At 48.9% G+C, this 17,522-nt stretch overlaps 1 protein-coding gene across 4 annotated transcripts in view; it reads left to right on the forward strand.

The window, feature by feature from the left end:
* Positions 1-1,947: 1,947 nt before the first annotated feature.
* The window catches only part of CAMSAP2 (calmodulin regulated spectrin associated protein family member 2), a 140,445-nt gene continuing 124,870 nt past the window's right edge, over positions 1,948-17,522 (forward strand). For 3 of the 4 annotated variants that reach the window (XM_029062211.1, XM_029062209.1, XM_029062212.1), the window contains exon 1: positions 2,311-2,449. In XM_029062211.1, the coding sequence (XP_028918044.1) occupies positions 2,311-2,449 (139 nt within the window). Of the gene's footprint in view, positions 2,450-17,522 lie in introns of all 4 variants that reach the window. The other variant, XM_029062208.2, reaches the window with a different exon arrangement.

A 17,522-nucleotide genomic window follows, 5' to 3' on the forward strand; every position in this document is an offset into this window, starting at 1 on the left:
TCGCATCGCGTTGTGCCCAGCGCTTCGGACAGTATTCTGCACATAGTAAGCGTTCAGTCAATACGAACGAATGCATGAATGGATGGATGAAGGATGGTCACATCGTGTGGTGCCCAGTCCTTCGGACAGTGCGCTGCACATAGTAAGCGCTCAGTCAATGTGGATGAATGAATTAATGACGGTCGTATCACGTTGTGCCCAGAGCTTCGAACGGTGTTCTGCACATAGTAAAGCGCTCAGTCAATATGGATGAATGGATGAAGAATGAATGATGGTAGTATCGCGTTGTGCCCAGCGCTTTGGACAGTGGGCTGCACATAGTAAGTGCTCAGTCAATGACGAATGAATGAATGGATGAATGATGGTCGTATGGCATTGTGCTCAGTGCTTTGGATAGTGCGCTGCACATAGTAAGCGCTCAGTCAATCCGGATGGATGAATGATGGTGGTATGGCGTCGTGCCCAGCGCTTTGGACAGTGTTCTGCACACAGTAAGCGCTCAGTCAATACGAATGAATGCATGAATGGATGAATGATGGTGGTATGGCGTCGTGCCCAGCGCTTCGGACAGTGTTCTGCACATAGTAAGGGCTCAGTCAATCCGGATGAATGAATGATGGTCATATGGCAATGTGCCCAGCGGTTCGGACAGTGTTTTGCACATAGTAAGCGCTCAGTCAATATGAATGGATGAATGGATGAATGACGGTCGTATGGTGTTGTGTCCAGTGCTTTGGACAGTGTTCTGCACATAGTAAGCGCTCAGTCAACATGAATGAATGCATGAATGCATAAATGATGGTCGCGTCGCATTGTGCCTAGTGCTTCGGACAGTGTTCTGCACATAGTAAGCGCTCAGTCAATATGCATGAATGGATGAATGATGGTGGTATGGCGTTGTGCCCAGCGCTTCCGATAGTGTTCTGCACACAGTAAGCACTCAGTCAATCTGGATGGATGGATGACGGTGGTATGGCGTCGTGCCCAGCGGTTTGGACAGTGTTCTGCACACAGTAAGTGCTCAGTCAATCCGGATGGATGGATGATGGTGGTATGGCGTCGTGCTCAGCGCTTCAGACAGTGTTCTGCACACAGTAAGCGCTCAGTCAATCTGGATGGATGGATGCCGGTGGTATGGCGTCGTGCCCAGCGCTTCGGACAGTGATCTGCACATAGTAAGCGCTCAGTCGATACGAATGAATGCATGAATGGATGAATGACGGGGGCATGGCGTCGTGCCCAGCGGTTTGGACAGTGTTGTGCGCCCAGCGGGGGCCGGATGCCGAGGATGGGGCGGGGGGAGGGAGGGAGATAAGGGAGGGAGGGAGAAAGGGAGGGAGGGAGATAAGGGAGAGAGGGAGGAGGAGAGGGAGGGAGGAAGGGAGGGAGGAAGGGAGGGAGGGAGATAAGGGAGGGAGGGAGAGAGGGAGGGAGGGAGAGAGGGAGGGAGGGAGGGAGAAAGGGAGGGAGGGAGAGAAGGGAGAGAGGGAGGGAGGGAGGGAGAGAGGGAAGGAGGAGGGGAGGGAGGGAGAAAGGGAGGGAGGGAGATAAGGGAGAGAGGGAGGGAGAGAGGGAGGGAGGGAGAGAGGGAAGGAGGAGGGGAGGGAGATAAGGGAAGGAGGGAGGAGAGAGGGAGGGAGGGAGAGAGGGAGGGAGGGAGAGAGGGAAGGAGGGAGAGAGGGAAGGAGGAGGGGAGGGAGGGAGGGAGAAAGGGAGGGAGGGAGGTGGCTCCCAATGGGGGCGTCGGAGGGAGGGGAGGCGGCCCGCGGGAACGGCCGGCGGGGGGAGGAGGGAGGAGGGCGGGGGGCGCGGAACGGCCGGACGGCGCATGCGCCCTGGCTGCGGCCGCTCCGGCCAGTGCGGCAGCGGGGACCCACCGGCCGCGGGCCCACGGACACACGGGCGGACACGGGCGGGCGGACGAAGAGGAGGGGAAGCAGGCCGGGGAGGAGGAAGGCGCCGAGGAGAAGGCGCCCGGAGCCGGAGGGGGAGGGGGAGGAGCCCGGGGCCCCGACGACGAGGACCGAGCCGGAGCCCCAGCCCCAGCGCCAGCCCCAGCCCCAGCCCCAGCCCATCCCCGCCGCCTCGGAGATGTGACCGAGGCGGGAGACAAAAGGAGGCCGGGCCGCCCTTCCGTCCGTCCCTCCCTCCGTCCGTCCGTCCGTCCGTCCGTCCGTCCCCCCGTCCCCGCCCGCATGCGGGACTGGAGCAGGAGCAGGAGCAGGGAGAAGGCGCGGGCGCGGCGGTGGCGGGCTGGCGGGGCCGCCATGGGCAGGTGAAGGCGGGCTTGGAGGCTGGCTGCCCGCCAAGATGGGGGAGGCCGCCCGGCCCGCCGAGCCCCGCCGCACCTTCATCGTGCCCGACGTCAAGCCCTGCGACCACTATGACTTCGCCAGGGCCAAGGTCGCCTGCGGTCTCGCCTGGCTGGTGGCCAAAGCCTTCGGGACAGGTAGGTGGGGGGCAGACACACAAGGGGAGGGGGGGGTCCTGCCTTCCCCCCTTCCTTCCCTCCTTCCTTCCCTTCCTCCCCTCCCTCCCTCCTTCTCTCCTTCCTCCCTCCTTCCTTCCTTCTCTCCCTCCCTTTCTCCCCTCCCTCCCTCCCTTCCTTCCTCCCTCCCTCCCTCCCTTCCTTCCCTCCCTCCCTCCCTTCCTTCCCTCCCTTCCTTCCCTCCTTCCCCTCCTTTCCTTCCCTCCTTCCCCTCCTTTCCTTCCCTCCCTTCCTTCCTCCCTCCCTTCCTCCCTCCCCTCCCTCCTTTCCCTCCCCTCCCTCCCCTCCCTCCTTTCCCCTCCCTCCCTCCCTTCCCTCCCTCCCCTCCCTCCCTTCCCCTTCCTCCCCTCCCTTCCCCTTCCTCCCCTCCCTTCCCCTTCCTTCCTTCCCTTCCTTCCCTTCCCTCCCTTCCCTCCCTTCCCCTTCCTTCCTTCCTTCCTCCCTCCCTTCCTCCCTTCCCTCCTTTCTCTCCTCCTTCCCTCCCCTTTCCTCCCCTCTTTCCTCCCCTCTCCTTCCCTCCTTCTTTCCTTCCTTCCTTCCTTCCTTCAGCGCGACCCCCTCGGCCTGCCTGCCTGCCTGTTGGCCGCTCTGGCCTCCCGCCCCTCGGGAGAAAAAAAAAAAGGCCTACATTTTTCAGATTGCTTATTGCAGTGTCTACCTTTTATTTACGTTAATGCCCCTCTCTCCCTCTAGACTGTGACCCCCCCCCCCTTATGGGCAGAGAACGGGATCCGCTCATTCGGTGGTTTTTCCACCCTCCCGAGCGCTCAGTACAGTGCCCAGCACAGAAGAGAAGCTCAATGCATACCGTATTATTATCAATCGTATTTTCTAAGACCTTATGGTGTGCGAAGCACTGTACTCGGTGTTTGGGAGAGCGCTTAGAACAGTGCTTGGCACATAGCGCTTAACCAATACCATCATTGCTATTTTTATTAGAATAGAACATGAAACACATTCCCTGCCCATACCATATTATTATTATTATTATTAATCGTATTTTTTAAGTGCTTCTGTGTGCAAAGCGCTGTACTCGGTGTTTGGGAGAGTGCTTAGAACAGTGCTTGGCACATAGTAAGTGCTTTATAAATACCATCATTATTGTTATTATTATTAGAATAGTACATGAAACACAATCCCTGGCCATACCACATTATTATTAATCATATTTTTTGAGCACTTAACGGTGTGTGAAGCACTGTACTCAGCGTTTGGGAGAGCGCTTAGAACAGTGCTTGGCACATACTGAGCGCTTAAATACCATCATTGCTGTTATGATTATGGGAATAGAACATGAAGCACATTCCCTGCCCACAACGAGCTGACGGTCTACAGGGGGAGATGGACCGCAATATGAATAAAGAGACAAATAAAATAAATTACAGATGCATAGAGATGTGTACATATGCGCCGTGGGGGAGGGAGGAAGCAAATATGAGAGGCGCAGAAGGGAGTGGGAGAAGAGGAGGGGAAGGCTCAGTCAGGGAAGGCTGCCTGGAAGAGATGGGCTTGATTGATTGATTGATTGAAAATCCCTTGGCTGGGGTTGGTGGGGAGGAGGAGAATGCGCATGGTTGGGATGCTGGTGGTTCTACGTGCTTCGGAGGAGGGAAATGAAGACCACGGTTGCAGGTCTGGGGGATGGACTTGGGCATAATAATAATAACGTTGGTATTTGTTAAGCGCTTACTATGTGCAGAGCACCGTTCTAAGCACTGGGGTAGATACAGGGTCATCAGGTTGTCCCACGTGAGGCTCACAGTCTTCATCCCCATTTTACAGATGAGGGAACTGAGGCACAGAGAAGTGAAGTGACTTTCCCACAGTCACACGGCTGCCAAGTGGCAGAGCCGGGATTCGAACCCATCACCTCTGACTCCCAAGCCCCGGGCTCTTGCTCCCGAGCCACACTGCCTATGGCATGGCATGGGAGCCCTGGCCAAATCTCTGTTGTTTACTGGGTGGCCATAGTCGTTTTTCTTTCGGGAGCCGGGATGGGATTTTGGCGGAGGACCGAGTCGGTCGGTGACATTTTCCTCCCTGTGAGTGTGTGTGTGTTTGTTGAAAACTCCTTCCCCCCCAACCATCTTCTGGATGGTCATTTTCGTAGGTCTTCAGGAGGATGAGGGGGGTTCGACGCTGCTGGTTCTGTGACGGGTGATGGCGGCAGCCGTTCAGCGGAAGGAAACAATGAGGGCTGACTTGGCAGGGATTTTAGCTGCTCCTGACATCTTGCGAAAACCAGGTGTCTCCCTTGAATTGTAGCTTCTGGAGGGCAGGGGCCCACCCCCGACTTGGGTCCCCCGTCTCCCCCTGCCCGAAACCGTGTTCAACCCACAGTCACTGCTCGGGGAATGCGGTTGCCGTTATTGATGAAGTCATCTTTTCCATTTTCCTTTTAAGTCTTTATAAAATCGGATTTATTTCGACGACTCTGAAGGGTGTGGCTTCCTTTCCTCCAAAATATGCGTGTTTTCAAGAAAAATGTCCTGCGGAGCCTTAACCTCATTAACACAGACTCATTTGCTGGAAAAATGTCGTTGAGAATAGTCCGACTGCGCTTTGTGCATTTCAATAAATTACACGCTTGTGGAAGTGTCTTCCAGTTGCCGGGCATGTTTTTGACCGAGTTCTGGGGCTTTCGGCGTTTAGCTTTGTACTCCTAATCTTTTGTACGGTGACGGGAAGGGGTTCGCGGGCTACCATTCTGCAACGGTGGTGTTTAGAACCATAGCTTTCATCGAATGTAGCCATTATTGATCTCAGTGACTCTCAGGCTGCCTTTAGGTTGGGGCCGGGGAAGGGGGGAGGCTGCCTTTCTGCTTTCTTGCAAAACAACAGTGGGAAAATAAGACCCAGAGGAATATGAAGTAAAGAAAAATAAGAATCAGCATGGGGCTAGTGTGTTTGGAAGTTTCATGTACTAATAACTCTTTAAGAAAATGATCTCTTGCATAATTGCCCAAGGACATTTCTCTCCTGCCGCTCCTCCTCAGGTACTGCCCCATTAGTGAAAAATGGGTGAGGGGGTTCAGAAACGTTGGTTTCTGCTGAGGTCGCCCGGCGTTATCCTGTTCCGTGCCTACAACTGCCCCTCCTGCCAGCCGTCTTGTTATGTTTATTCATCAATCATATTTTTTGAGTGCTTACTATGTGCAGAGCACTGTACTAAGCCCTTGGAAAGTACAATACAGCAGTAAAGAGAGACGATCCCTGCCCACAGAGGGCTCACAGTCTAGGGGAGGGTGGAGACAGACGTCAATACAAATAGCAGGCGGCAGTATAAATGAATAGAATTATGGTTATATACATAAGTGCTGTGGGGTGGGTGGGTGGGGGAGAGTAAAGGGGGCGAGTCGTGGTGATGCGGAACGGAGGGGGAGCTGAGGAAAATGGGGGGCTTAGTCTGGGAAGGCCTCTTGGAGGAGGTGAGCCTTCAGTAGGGCTTTGAAGGGGGCAAAGAATGATTGTTTGGCAGAGGGAAGGCGTTCCGACCAGAAGTAGGAGGAGGGCCAGGAGACAGGCGAGATGGAGGCCCAGTGAGGAGGTTGGCACTAGAGGAGCGGAGTGTGCGGGCTGGGATGTAGAAGGAGACTAGGGAGGTGAAGTAGGAGGGGGCCAGGTGATAGAGAGCTTTAAAGCCAAAAGTGAGGAGTTTTTGTTTGATAGGGAGGAGGACTATTATTTGCACTACTGGTCACAGGAGGCCTGTGTGAGAGTGTGGATGGCTCTATGTAAACCAGCTCTACTGTTCAAACAACCCGAGTGTTTGTCCTGCTAGTTTAGAGCTAGCTCTGCCAAGCTTCAAACTGTAAAGGCCTTTAAAACACAGGCAGTCCCATTCTGCTGGGGGTGGGGGGTTTATTTTTAATTCTGATATTTAATAAGCACCTAGAGAGTACTGATGCAAGTGCACAGGTGATGCAGGAGGAAGAGCGACTAGGGGCAGTGAAGGCTTATTTGGGGATTGGTTTTTTGGAGATGGGATTTTTAGGACGGCTTTGCAGGTGGGGAGAGCGGTGAAATGTCGCAGATGAACGGGGAAGGAGTTCCAGACCAGGGGCAGGATGTAGGCAATGTTCTCTTCCAAGTGCTCCATACAGTGCTCTGCACACTAAGAGCACTCATTAATAAACAACTGATTGATTGAGGCAAGTGGTGGAGCTGGATTAGGATCCAGGTTCTCTTACTCCCAGGCCTGTGCCCTTTCTACTAGGCCACCTTCCTTCCCAAAATTGTCCCTGCTCAATTCTGTTTCCTTCTAACCTAAATTACACCAAATTTCACTAATTCAGGCCAACTAGGGTTTTCACAATCAGTAATATAAGGAAAGCACAGATGACATTTCCCCAAATCCCTGAAGCAGCATTATTCAAAAAAAAAAAAAAAAGCTACAGCAACTGTTATCTAGATTGCACTCCTAAAAAGGATTAGTGGGAGGTGGTTAAGGAAAAACTTAGCACATGATTTAACTGCCATACTAAAATCAGGAGTAAAATACATTCTCCAAATCACAGTATGTCATCAGTAATTATCATAGACAAGTATTCTTCAGTAGTCATTTCTTAAGTAATTAGTAATTTGAGTTAGTTGAGAAAATAAAGTAGGAGATCTCTTTCTAAAAGGGCTAATATCAAATGATTTGGGCTTGCGGCAACACCCTTAATGAAAGCCATATTTTTGAGGACCTATTCATTCAATTCAGTTATATTTACTGAGCGCTAACAGTATGCAGAGCACTGTACTAAGTGCTTGGGAGAGTACAATACAACAGTAAAGAAACACAAACCCTGCCCTAAAGGGAGCCTACAGTCTGGGGAGGTGGGGGGGAGGAGGAATGTGTGTGTGTGTGTGTGTGTTTTCATAGATGAAGCTGCTGATTGTGAGACGGCATCCTAGTATGTGAATGTCCCCAAGACGGTATCTTTCCCACAGTTACCTACTCAAATATAAGGTGATGTCTTTTCTAGCCAATACCATTAGGGTGAGCCTTGAATCTCTGTGGGTGACTGGCATCCTAAAGGCATCATTCATTCAATCGTATTTATTGAGCGCTTACTGTGTGCAGAGCACTGGAATGTACAATTCAACAGATAGAGACAATCCCTGCCCAACAGCGGGCTCGCAGTCTAAAAGGGGGAGACAGACAGCAAAACAAAACAAATAGGCATCATCATCGAATGGCCCTCCCATTTCTCCAGCAACAAAAGACATGGCCTAGCTGATAGAGGCCGGGCCTGGGAATCAAACGGACTTGGGTTCTAATCCCGGCTCCACCACTTGTCCACTGCGTGACCTTGGGCTAGCCACTTCATTTTTCTATGCCTCAGTTATCTGTAAATTGGGAATTAAGATTGTGAGCCCATGTGGAACATGGACTGTGTCCAACCTGATTAGCTTGTATCTACCCCAGTATTTAGTGCAGTGCCTGGCACAGAGTAAAATCTCAACAAATACCATAAAAGCCCCCAAGACCCACTCTCATTGCTTCAGTGCCGAAGCGTTTCTCTCCTCCCCCCCTTCCCCTCCCTCATCCCCACCCCAGGACCTTGTTAACATAGGTACCACTTCCAACTTGGGATGGGTACTTTAAAATTAGTAATGGTGCCCGCCCTGCCAACCTCATCCCCTGTGCTGTTGCGCTCCCACTTCTGCACAGTCCTTTCCGGGCCGCCAGCCCCGCCGATAGGGCTCCCAGAGGTGACTGCTCACCTTGCAGCCTCCTGGAACCAGCCCTGGAGTTGACATAGATTATGAATCAATAAAGAGAATGTTCTGAGGGACCTGCATGAGACTTTTGGGTGTTGTCTTTTTGTTATACAAATGGATTAGAGTAGTTTAAAAAAAAAATTACATTTTGGGGACCCAGAAGCCCCTCCTAGTAAGCCTGCCTTTCCAAGGATATGTTTTCCAAGTGAAGAGCAAATACAACCCTTAGTTAAATTATGTCCTTTGAAAGGTTTGTTGGCGTGTTAGCCTCTTTGACGTTTTGACGTAAACTGTAAGATTAGGGGTATGCGTCTTCTGAAGATTCTGACTCATCCACATACCAAACCCAGTTTTTTCACTGACAGTATAAGGTCTTTGAGTTTTTAGACGTTTGGAAAAAAGTAGATGAGAAAAGCAAAAATGAATTCGAATACCTGAACTAAAAATAGAAAGGTCCTGTTGATGACAGTCTTTATAAAATCATATGGAATCAATATGATTCTTTTTAGCTAGTTCACTCCATTCTTAGGGTATACTTTTTCTTGAGTTAGAATAGAGTAATTCATATTTATTGGACTCGTTCATATTGTAGACAGGGACTACCTTGGTAAAATACCTGGAAAGAGAAGCAAAATGAGCTTTCATCAATCCAAGCATTAAAAGGAGGGGAAAAAATGAGATAATAGAATCTGGCTAGAATCTGAAAGGGAACTCCTGAGTCCTTTGACAAAGTTAAAACTCCAATTAAAAATATCTGCTAACAACTAATATATTAATTGGAGATATAGAAGAAAAGAATGTACAAGGAAAATTCAAATGGAAATTTAGAACTAAAAAAAAGGGATAAACTAAGATTTAAAGCAGAAAACCACTAGATCTCTCTCCCCCTCCCAACTTTCTCTGGCTCACCTTCCCACTAAGAGGCTTCTTAGCATGTGGAGCTGGCTTCTAAGAGCTGGAGGAGTACATCAACTCACTGTACCAAAGCTAGGGGAAAAAAAAATGGTCTCTCACCATCAGTGGTGTTTATTGAGGACTTACTGTGTGCTGCACACTACATTAAGCTCTTGGGAGAGTACACGATAAAGTCGTGGCTCAGTGGAAAGAGCACGGGCTTGGGAGTCAGAGGTCATGGGTTCTAACCCCAGTTCAGCCGCTTGTCAGCTGTGTGACCTTGGGCAAGTCACTTAACTTCCTCTAGGCCTCAGTTGCTTCCTCTGTAAAATGGAGGTCAAGACTGTGAGCCCTTCGTGGGACCACCTGATTCCCTTGTATCTACCCCAGTGCTCAGGACAGAGTTTGGCACATAGTAAATACTTACCAAAATCAACATTAGTATTATTATCATCGTCATCATCATCATTATTATTATTCCCTTGCCCACAAATGATCTTAGAATCTGTCCCCGCCCCATTCCTGCTTAGAACTCTAGGGCCTTAGCTCTATCCAGGACAGTCCCTTATGGTTGCAAAAGGTTAGTCCCTTTGCTTCCTGGGAAATATAATGTCTTTTTTCCTTCTCAGCAATTCCCTTGCCAATTTCCAATGGGGCCTTTGATGGGATGTTTTGAAAATACACAGCTGTCCCTTGAGAGAGGTCCTAGCACAGCACAGTCTAACCCTTCTTCATGAAACCTCAGAAAGCAAGTTGGAGTTTGGAGGGGGCACTTTTCTTTCTGGAACTCGCTGGGTGTACTGAAATAGAACACATGGAATAAATATGTGACAGCTTTTGCAAAACAATGTATTTAAATCTTGGTAATATTCGAAGGGACTAGGAGTCCAGTGATCATGTTGTGGTGTCAAGTGTATTCTCCCAGTTGCTTAGCAGAGGAATTTGGACAGAATCATGGCATTTGTGAATCGCTTACTATGTGCCAGGCACTGTACTAGGGCTCCTTACTGGACCTTAAAGTAGTCAATCAGCTTACCCCTTCCCGCTTTCCTTACCTCACTGATTTCCTGCTACAACTCAGCAAATTCACTTTGCTCCTCCAATGCCAACCGAGCAGCGTGGCTCCGTGGAAAGAGCCTGGGCTTGGGAGTCAGAGGTCATGGGTTCGAATCCCGGCTCTGCCACTAGTCAGCTTTGTGACTGTGGGCAAGTCACTTAACTTCTCTGTGCCTCAGTTACCTCATCTGGAAAATGGGGATTAAGACTGTGAGCCTTGTGTGGGACAACCTGATTACCCTGTATCTACCCCAGTGCCTAGAACAGTGCTCTGCACATAGTAAGCACTTAACAAATAGCAACAGTATTATTATTACTGTACCTCAGTCTCTTCTGCTTTGCTGCCAACACCTTGCCCACGTCCTGCCATCCCTCCCATATCTGACAGACCATCACTCTCCCCACCTTGAGAGCCTTATTAAAATCTGGGCCTCAGTTACCTCATCTGTAAAATGGGGGTTAAGACTGTGAGCCTCATGTGGGACAACCTGATTCCCCAGTATCTACTCCAGCACTTAGAACAGTGCTCTGCACATAGTAAGTGCGTAACAAATACCAACATATATATAGTAATAATAAGATCAAACTCACATTTCCCCTACTCCTTCTCTTTTCAGCAGCACCCTTAGACTTGGATCTGTACCCTTTATTCATCCCCACCCCTCCTAGCCCTACTAGCACATATATGCATATCTGTAATTTATTTTAATGTCTGTCCCCCCCTTCTGAATTGTGAACTCCTGGTGGGCAGGGAATAGGCCTACTGACTCTATTACAATGTATTCTCCCAAGCCTTTAAGTGCAGGCTCTGCACACAATAAGCAGTCACTCATTCAGTTGAGTGATTGATTAAGTATACCAGAAGCCTAAGGAATGTGTCCAGCCCACTAGAAGCTTATAGCTTAAGGAAAAGTCTAACAGAAATATTCACAAGCGGTAGGAAGAGAATAAAAGCTGACTATTCATGTGAATATACATTTATACCCAAGTGCTGCAGATGGGCAAAAGTGTAAATACCTAAGTGCAAGAGTAAGCTGAGGGGCTGATGAGACTTGGAGTCCAAAGAATTAAGTGGTGATGGCTTTTTGGAGGAGGTGGGAAGCAGAATGGCCTAGTGGAAAGAGCACAGTCTCCGGAGTCAGCGGATCTGACTGCTAGTCCGTGCTCCATCGCTTGTCTTGTTGTGTGACTCTGGGAAAGTCACTGAACTTCGCAGTTACCTCATCTGTAAAATGGGGGTTAAAACCATGAGCCTCATATGGGACACTGACTGTGATGCCTAACCTGATTAGCTTATATATACCCCAGCGCTTAGTACATTGTAAGTCTCTAACAGATATCATTAAATAAAAAAAAGTGGATTTCCAGAAGGCTTTGGAGGTAGGGAGGAGTGAAGGAGTTTTAGGCCGCAGGGCAATGTGAGCTAGGGGTTGGAGGTCAAAAAGACGCAAGTGTGGTGCTGAGATGCTGGATTTATTTCATTCACTCATTCATTCAGTCGTATTTATTGAGCGCTTACTGTGTGCAGAGCACTGTACTGAGCGCTTGGAAAGTACAATTCAGCAACAGATAGAGAAAAGCCCTACCCAACAATGGACTCACAGTCTAGAAGGGGGAGAAAAACCAAACAAGTAGACAGGCATCAATAGCATCAGGAGAAATAGAATTATAGATTTATACACATCATTAATAAAATAAATAGAACAAATATGTACACTCATTGGACCCTGTGGTTCAGGTCAGTCCAGAGTTGCCTTGAGGGTATTCATATCATCAAAGGGGCCGTGTCCTTGGGGACGTAGTAATAGTAACTGTAGTATTTGCGAAGCGCTTAACTAGGTGCCAGGCACTGTGCTAGGCTCGTGGGTAGATTCGGGACAATCCGACCCAGTTGCCTGTCTCCTGCGGGGCTCACGGGAAAAGGCCACTACTGAGTGGTGGGCAGAAGAGGAGGTGTCCAGCTACTACTCACCTCAGCCTTCTGCAGAGTCAGGTGGGGTGAAGGAGGGAGTCTCTGGGAAGAGACGTGAGAGCCCGAGGGAAAGTAGCCAACATGTATTCAAGACTGTGTAAAAGCCCAGACATGCTGGCATACTGCCGGCGGGAATTTTTTGTTTCCATCAGGGGAGGTGAAAAGCGCCCATGAAACACCAGTGGATTGTGCTAAGGCAGGGAAGCAGAGATTATTTGAACAGCAGATGACTCAGATTAATACTGGTATTTTTCGCCCCGAAGTTTCAGTCGTCGGTCTTGGTATTACCGTCAGAGAAGTGAGATCCGCTAACAAGTAGTCTTTTATGGAGCGCCTTGTGGCTTAGCAGCATGGGATTCAAATTAGGAATTTGTACTAGTTGTACTCCGTACCAGGCTTTGCCTCAATATTCCCCTTCCATTTAGCTTTCTTTTGTAAATAGCTCCCCCTACTTCGATGCGGATGCTGACAAATTCCAGTGAAGTCGGCCGGGGTGAATGAATAGCCTTCCATTTTTTCCTCGGGATGAAATATGCATGTCTGATAGTTCAACAGGTCATGCTTCATGCCACAAAATAACACATTTTCATATCTATATAGAACTAAAAAGGGCCTTTAAAAATGTAAAAAATCATTGTCTTTTTGTGAGTGGGGGGCAGGGAGAAGAACTAGAAACCAAAACAAAAGACAGAATTTGGCCATTAAATATCCCTGGTAGAGTCGAATGTGCCTGCCAACTCTGTTGTACTGTACTTTCCCAAGCACTTAACACTGTGCTGTACACTCAGTAAGGGCTCAGTAAATACCATTTGATTGGTTGGATGTGGCTTATGTGATCTGAGGGGAGAAAGAGTTCCATACCGGGAGAAAGGTTGGAGATGGGACTGCTTGGAGCTTAGTTTGGGAGGGGCAAAGGGTGTGAGCTGGGGTGTTATAAGTCAGGGAGCAGAGATGAAAGGACACTGTTGGCAAAGAGTCTGAGTTGGTCAGGAATTTCTGTTTGATGAGAAATGTATAGCCTATGGAGTCTTTTGAGGGAGTAGAATGTTGCATGCCGAACTGCATTTTAGGAAGATGATTCAGGCATTTGAGTGCGGGATCTACTGAAGAGGAGAGAGACTGGCAGCAGGGATACAGACAGGGAGGCTGAACACGGTGGTGGTCATTGGTGTCGATAGTAGGGGGCAGAAAGCTTTGTGAAACACATACAGTTCAAGGGGGGAGGAGAGAAGCAGGAGCTAGGAAAGGAGACTGAGAAGGTGCCTATCCAGAAATTAGCAAGAGAACCTAGAGAGTATCCTTTAGGTCACTGAGGCCACCGTGTCACAGGCATCTAAGAGGTAAAGGAAGATAAGAACATGAAATTGGGCCAAAAGGAGATCATTGGGTACCTTAAGGAGGTGAGAACCGATCACATGGCACGAATAAGAGAGGTGGTCAAGAGGAAAGGAAAGCGGTGGGAGTTTGGACAGGAATGGGAAGAGAGAGATGAGGTGAGGTAACTGGAGGGGGGTGTAGGATTCAGAGGAGTCTTTTTTATTTAGTCTACCATATACTGAGCTTGGGTAAAGGCACAGGAGAAAAAACCAGGAAGAGAGAACCGAAAATAACAGAGGGGAAGAGGCAAGCACGAATGTTTTTGAATGATGAGAGAGCGTGGAGTCCTCGGCATGGATCGAGAAGCCGGTAACCACTTTGGAAACCGGCTAAAAGCAGGAGTGAGTCCTGGGACAGCTGGGAGGGAAGAGGCAGAAGGACATGGATGTAGACAGATGGAAAAAAGTAAGACCACTGAACCTGGAAAGAAGGCAGGGAAACAATTTGATTCCAGCTTTCAAAATCATAAATAGGGTTGGTAGCAAACATGGCATTATGGCTCATAAAAATCCCCTAACAGAAGAACAAGGGGCATCCACAGACATCTGAGGAGAGCAGGGCCAAAACAAACCAAAGGAACCGCTTCTTCACACGATGGGAGGCAAGCATGAAAGTGGTTACCACCGGAAGTTGTGTGGGCCAAAAATAGCAGTAGGGAAAAGGAAACTTGGGATAAATTCCTGGATGGGAGGGCCATAATAGGTAACTAGAAAGAGAATAAGAGATGTAATGGGCGTAGGTGCCGACTCCATGGGGCCAGTCAGCTGCCTTACCCTCCAGGGTTGGTTCCCTTGGACTGATGTCTTTACTAAAAAGCTTCTTAGGTAGGGGCAGCCAGAGCCAACCTGCCCCACCCACTGCAGCCCCGAAAGGAAGCAGAGGGGCCGAGAGGGGAGCCAGGATGGTAACTCCACCTCTTGCCCTGTGCTGGCAGGAAGAGGCGAAGGAAGCGGCTGCTGCTCTCCTGGTCTTCCTTGAGGCTGGACTTGAGTATTCCTCTTACCTCTGGCCCTGAACAATAATAAGAATAATAATGATAAGAAGAATGGTATTTAAGCGCTTATTATGTGCCAGGCACTGTACTAAGCGCTGGAGTGGTTACAAGCAAATCGGGTGGGACACAGTCCCCGTTCCGCACAGGGCTGACAGTCTTTAACCCCTATCTTCCAGATGAGGTAACTGAGACACAGAGAAGTGAAGTGACCTGCCCAAGGCCACACAGCAGATAAGTGGAAGAGCCGGGGTTAGAACCCATGACCTTACGACTCCCAGGCCTGTGCTCTATCCACCGCGCCGTGCTGCTTACTCTCCACCCAGGGAGTATGGAGGATTGTCTAAGGATAGCACACTGAAGGGGTATGGGGGGGACTGTTGGGAGCGGGTGCGGCAACAGGTACTCCTCGGTGCTGCATGTCAGTTGCACTGCTTTCAATAAATACGGTCGATTGATTGTTATTAATGGCCACTATAGCTTCAGCTGGCAAGTACTGTCCGGAAAGCAGAGCAGTGTCCCTGCTCCCCTGTAACAGTAGCAGCAGTTAGCAGCCCTGGAGCTCTGATTCATTCATTCATTCATTCATTCAATAGTATTTATTGAGCGCTTACTATGTGCAGAGCACTGGACTAAGCGCTTGGAATGAACAAATTGGCAACAGATAGAGACAGTCCCTGCCGTTTGACAGGCTTACAGTCTAATCGGGGGAGACGGACAGACGAGAACAGTGGCAATAAATAGAGTCAAGGGGAAGAACATCTCGTAAAAACCGATGGCAACTAAATAGAATCAAGGTGATGTACAATTCATTAACAAAATAAATAGGGTAATGGAAATATATACAGTTGAGCGGACGAGTACAGTGCTGTGGGGATGGGAAGGGAGAGGTGGAGGAGCAGAGGGAAAGGGGGAAAAGAGGGTTTAGCTGCGGAGAGGTAAAGGGGGTTGGTCGAGGGAGTAGAGGGAGAAGAGGAGCTCAGTCTGGGAAGGCCTCTTGGAGGAGGTGAGTTTTAAGTAGGGTTTTGAAGAGGGGAAGAGAATCAGTTTGGCGGAGTTGAGGAGGGAGGGTGTTCCGGGACCGCGGGAGGACGTGGCCCGGGGGTCGAGGGCGGGATAGGCGAGACCGAGGGACGGTGAGGAGGTGGGAGGCGGAGGAGCAGAGCATGTGGGGTGGGCGGTAGAAAGAGAGAAGGGAGGAGAGGTAGGAAGGGGCAAGGTGATGGAGAGCCTTGAAGCCTAGAGTGATCCCTGGCCTTCCCTGGGTGGCTGTCCCAGGCTGCTTGGGTGGATTGCCTGGTGTGCAGCAGGTGACAGACTCCTCACGAGCCTTTGGGTGACAGGAACCGCTCGGGCCTCTGAGTTTCTCTGCGCAACGCATTGCCGCTGCGAAAAACAGAACATTTACTAGAGGGACCTTTTCTCTGACCCACTAATGTCATTTCCTAATGTTTCTCTAGCTTCTAAGCTTGCTGTGAGCAGAGAATGTCCATCAACCCTGTTGAATGCTCCCCAATGCTTAGTATAGTGCTCTGCACAAAGTGAGCTCTCAGTAAATACCATGGATTGAATCTTATGTATTTGATCAGAACCATTTTGATTCTCTGAAGATTTTATTTTAGTTTGCCTGTTTGAAGTAACTGAAGTTTGATGAACTTAATATAAAATGAGCACAAAACAGCAAATTTACTTGAGTGACATTAAAGGGAAAATAGTTCAGCTGTTCTAGTGTACTACACAACCTGTCTAAGAAATATTGTCCCTCTTGTTTAAAGTACCAAATCTGAAGTTTCTTTATATTACATGAGACAGTTTTTAAGCTCCAGGAACCCACCACTTTTAGTGCAATAAAATAATAAGATATATAGTGAGACTAAGGCATAAAAGGTTATTTGTGTCTGACATTCATAACCATGGGATCCTTAATAAAAAAAAGTCAAAGGCTTTTGGACAGGTTAGGATATATTGGAGAAACTAGTTAGGATATATTTGAAAAGCTATGACAAGTCAGAAAGCAATTTGCATTTACATGTTTTTTTCTGCTCATTGAGCTTTCCTTGAGGCAGAGTATCTCCAATTTTATTATTGGTCAAGATTCCCTCAATTATTTTCATTAGTAAATATGATATAAGAATGGTTTAGTTTCATTGCTAGAGCCTCGCTCTCCTTTTCTTCCCTTTTCCCCTCCACCCTAGTCTTTAAAGAGGAGTGTGTTGTCACCTTGAAGACTTCTGATGGGCTCCGGTGGTCCATAGTAAATTTGCTGTTTTGTGCTCATTTTGTGTTATTTTAATCAGACTTCAGTTACTTCAAAGAGGCAAACTAAAATAAAACCTTCAGAAAATCAAAATGGTTCCCCAAGACATACGAATCAATCAGTCAGTGGTATTGAGTGAGCACTGTCCTATGCGCTTGGTAGAGTACAATACAACAGCCTATGGTGGTCTTCAGATGTGACCCCTTACTCAGCTTTCCCTCTCGATGCACAAATCCACACCCTTGAATCTACCCTCTTTACCACACTTAATGCCTTGTCTCCCCTGACCTTCTATTAATCTCTCACCACCATCCCCTAGCCAAGAACCACAGTTCCAAATTCCTCTTCCTCTGCTTTTGCACTCACCAGCAGGGCACTGTCTGTGGCTCTCTGGGCACCATGCTGACTTCAGCCATTGTAAATTCATCCTCACCTGCTGTAGCTCTGCCTTCTCCTCCATTCAGCAGCACTGCATTTCCTTTGTCGACACCAATGCCCATTGCCCCCCCACCAGACCTTTTACTCTTTCTTGAAGCCTCCTTGGTCCTCCATCTCCCCTTCTTTCACCCCTGATGACCTGGCCAGCTACTCTTGACAAAATTGAAACTGTCAGGAGTGTGCTCCATGAAATTTTCCTGTTGCCTTCCCATTTCCATCCCACCCTCAAATCCACTTTCTCATCTTTCTCCACTGTCTCTCAAAAGATCTCCCACCTGCTGTCAGCATCTACCTCCTCCACCTCAGACCCCATCCTTTCGCACCTTCAAAAACCCTTAAG

Source organism: Ornithorhynchus anatinus, chromosome 4 (assembly GCF_004115215.2).
Source record: "Ornithorhynchus anatinus isolate Pmale09 chromosome 4, mOrnAna1.pri.v4, whole genome shotgun sequence".
NCBI lineage: Eukaryota > Metazoa > Chordata > Mammalia > Monotremata > Ornithorhynchidae > Ornithorhynchus > Ornithorhynchus anatinus.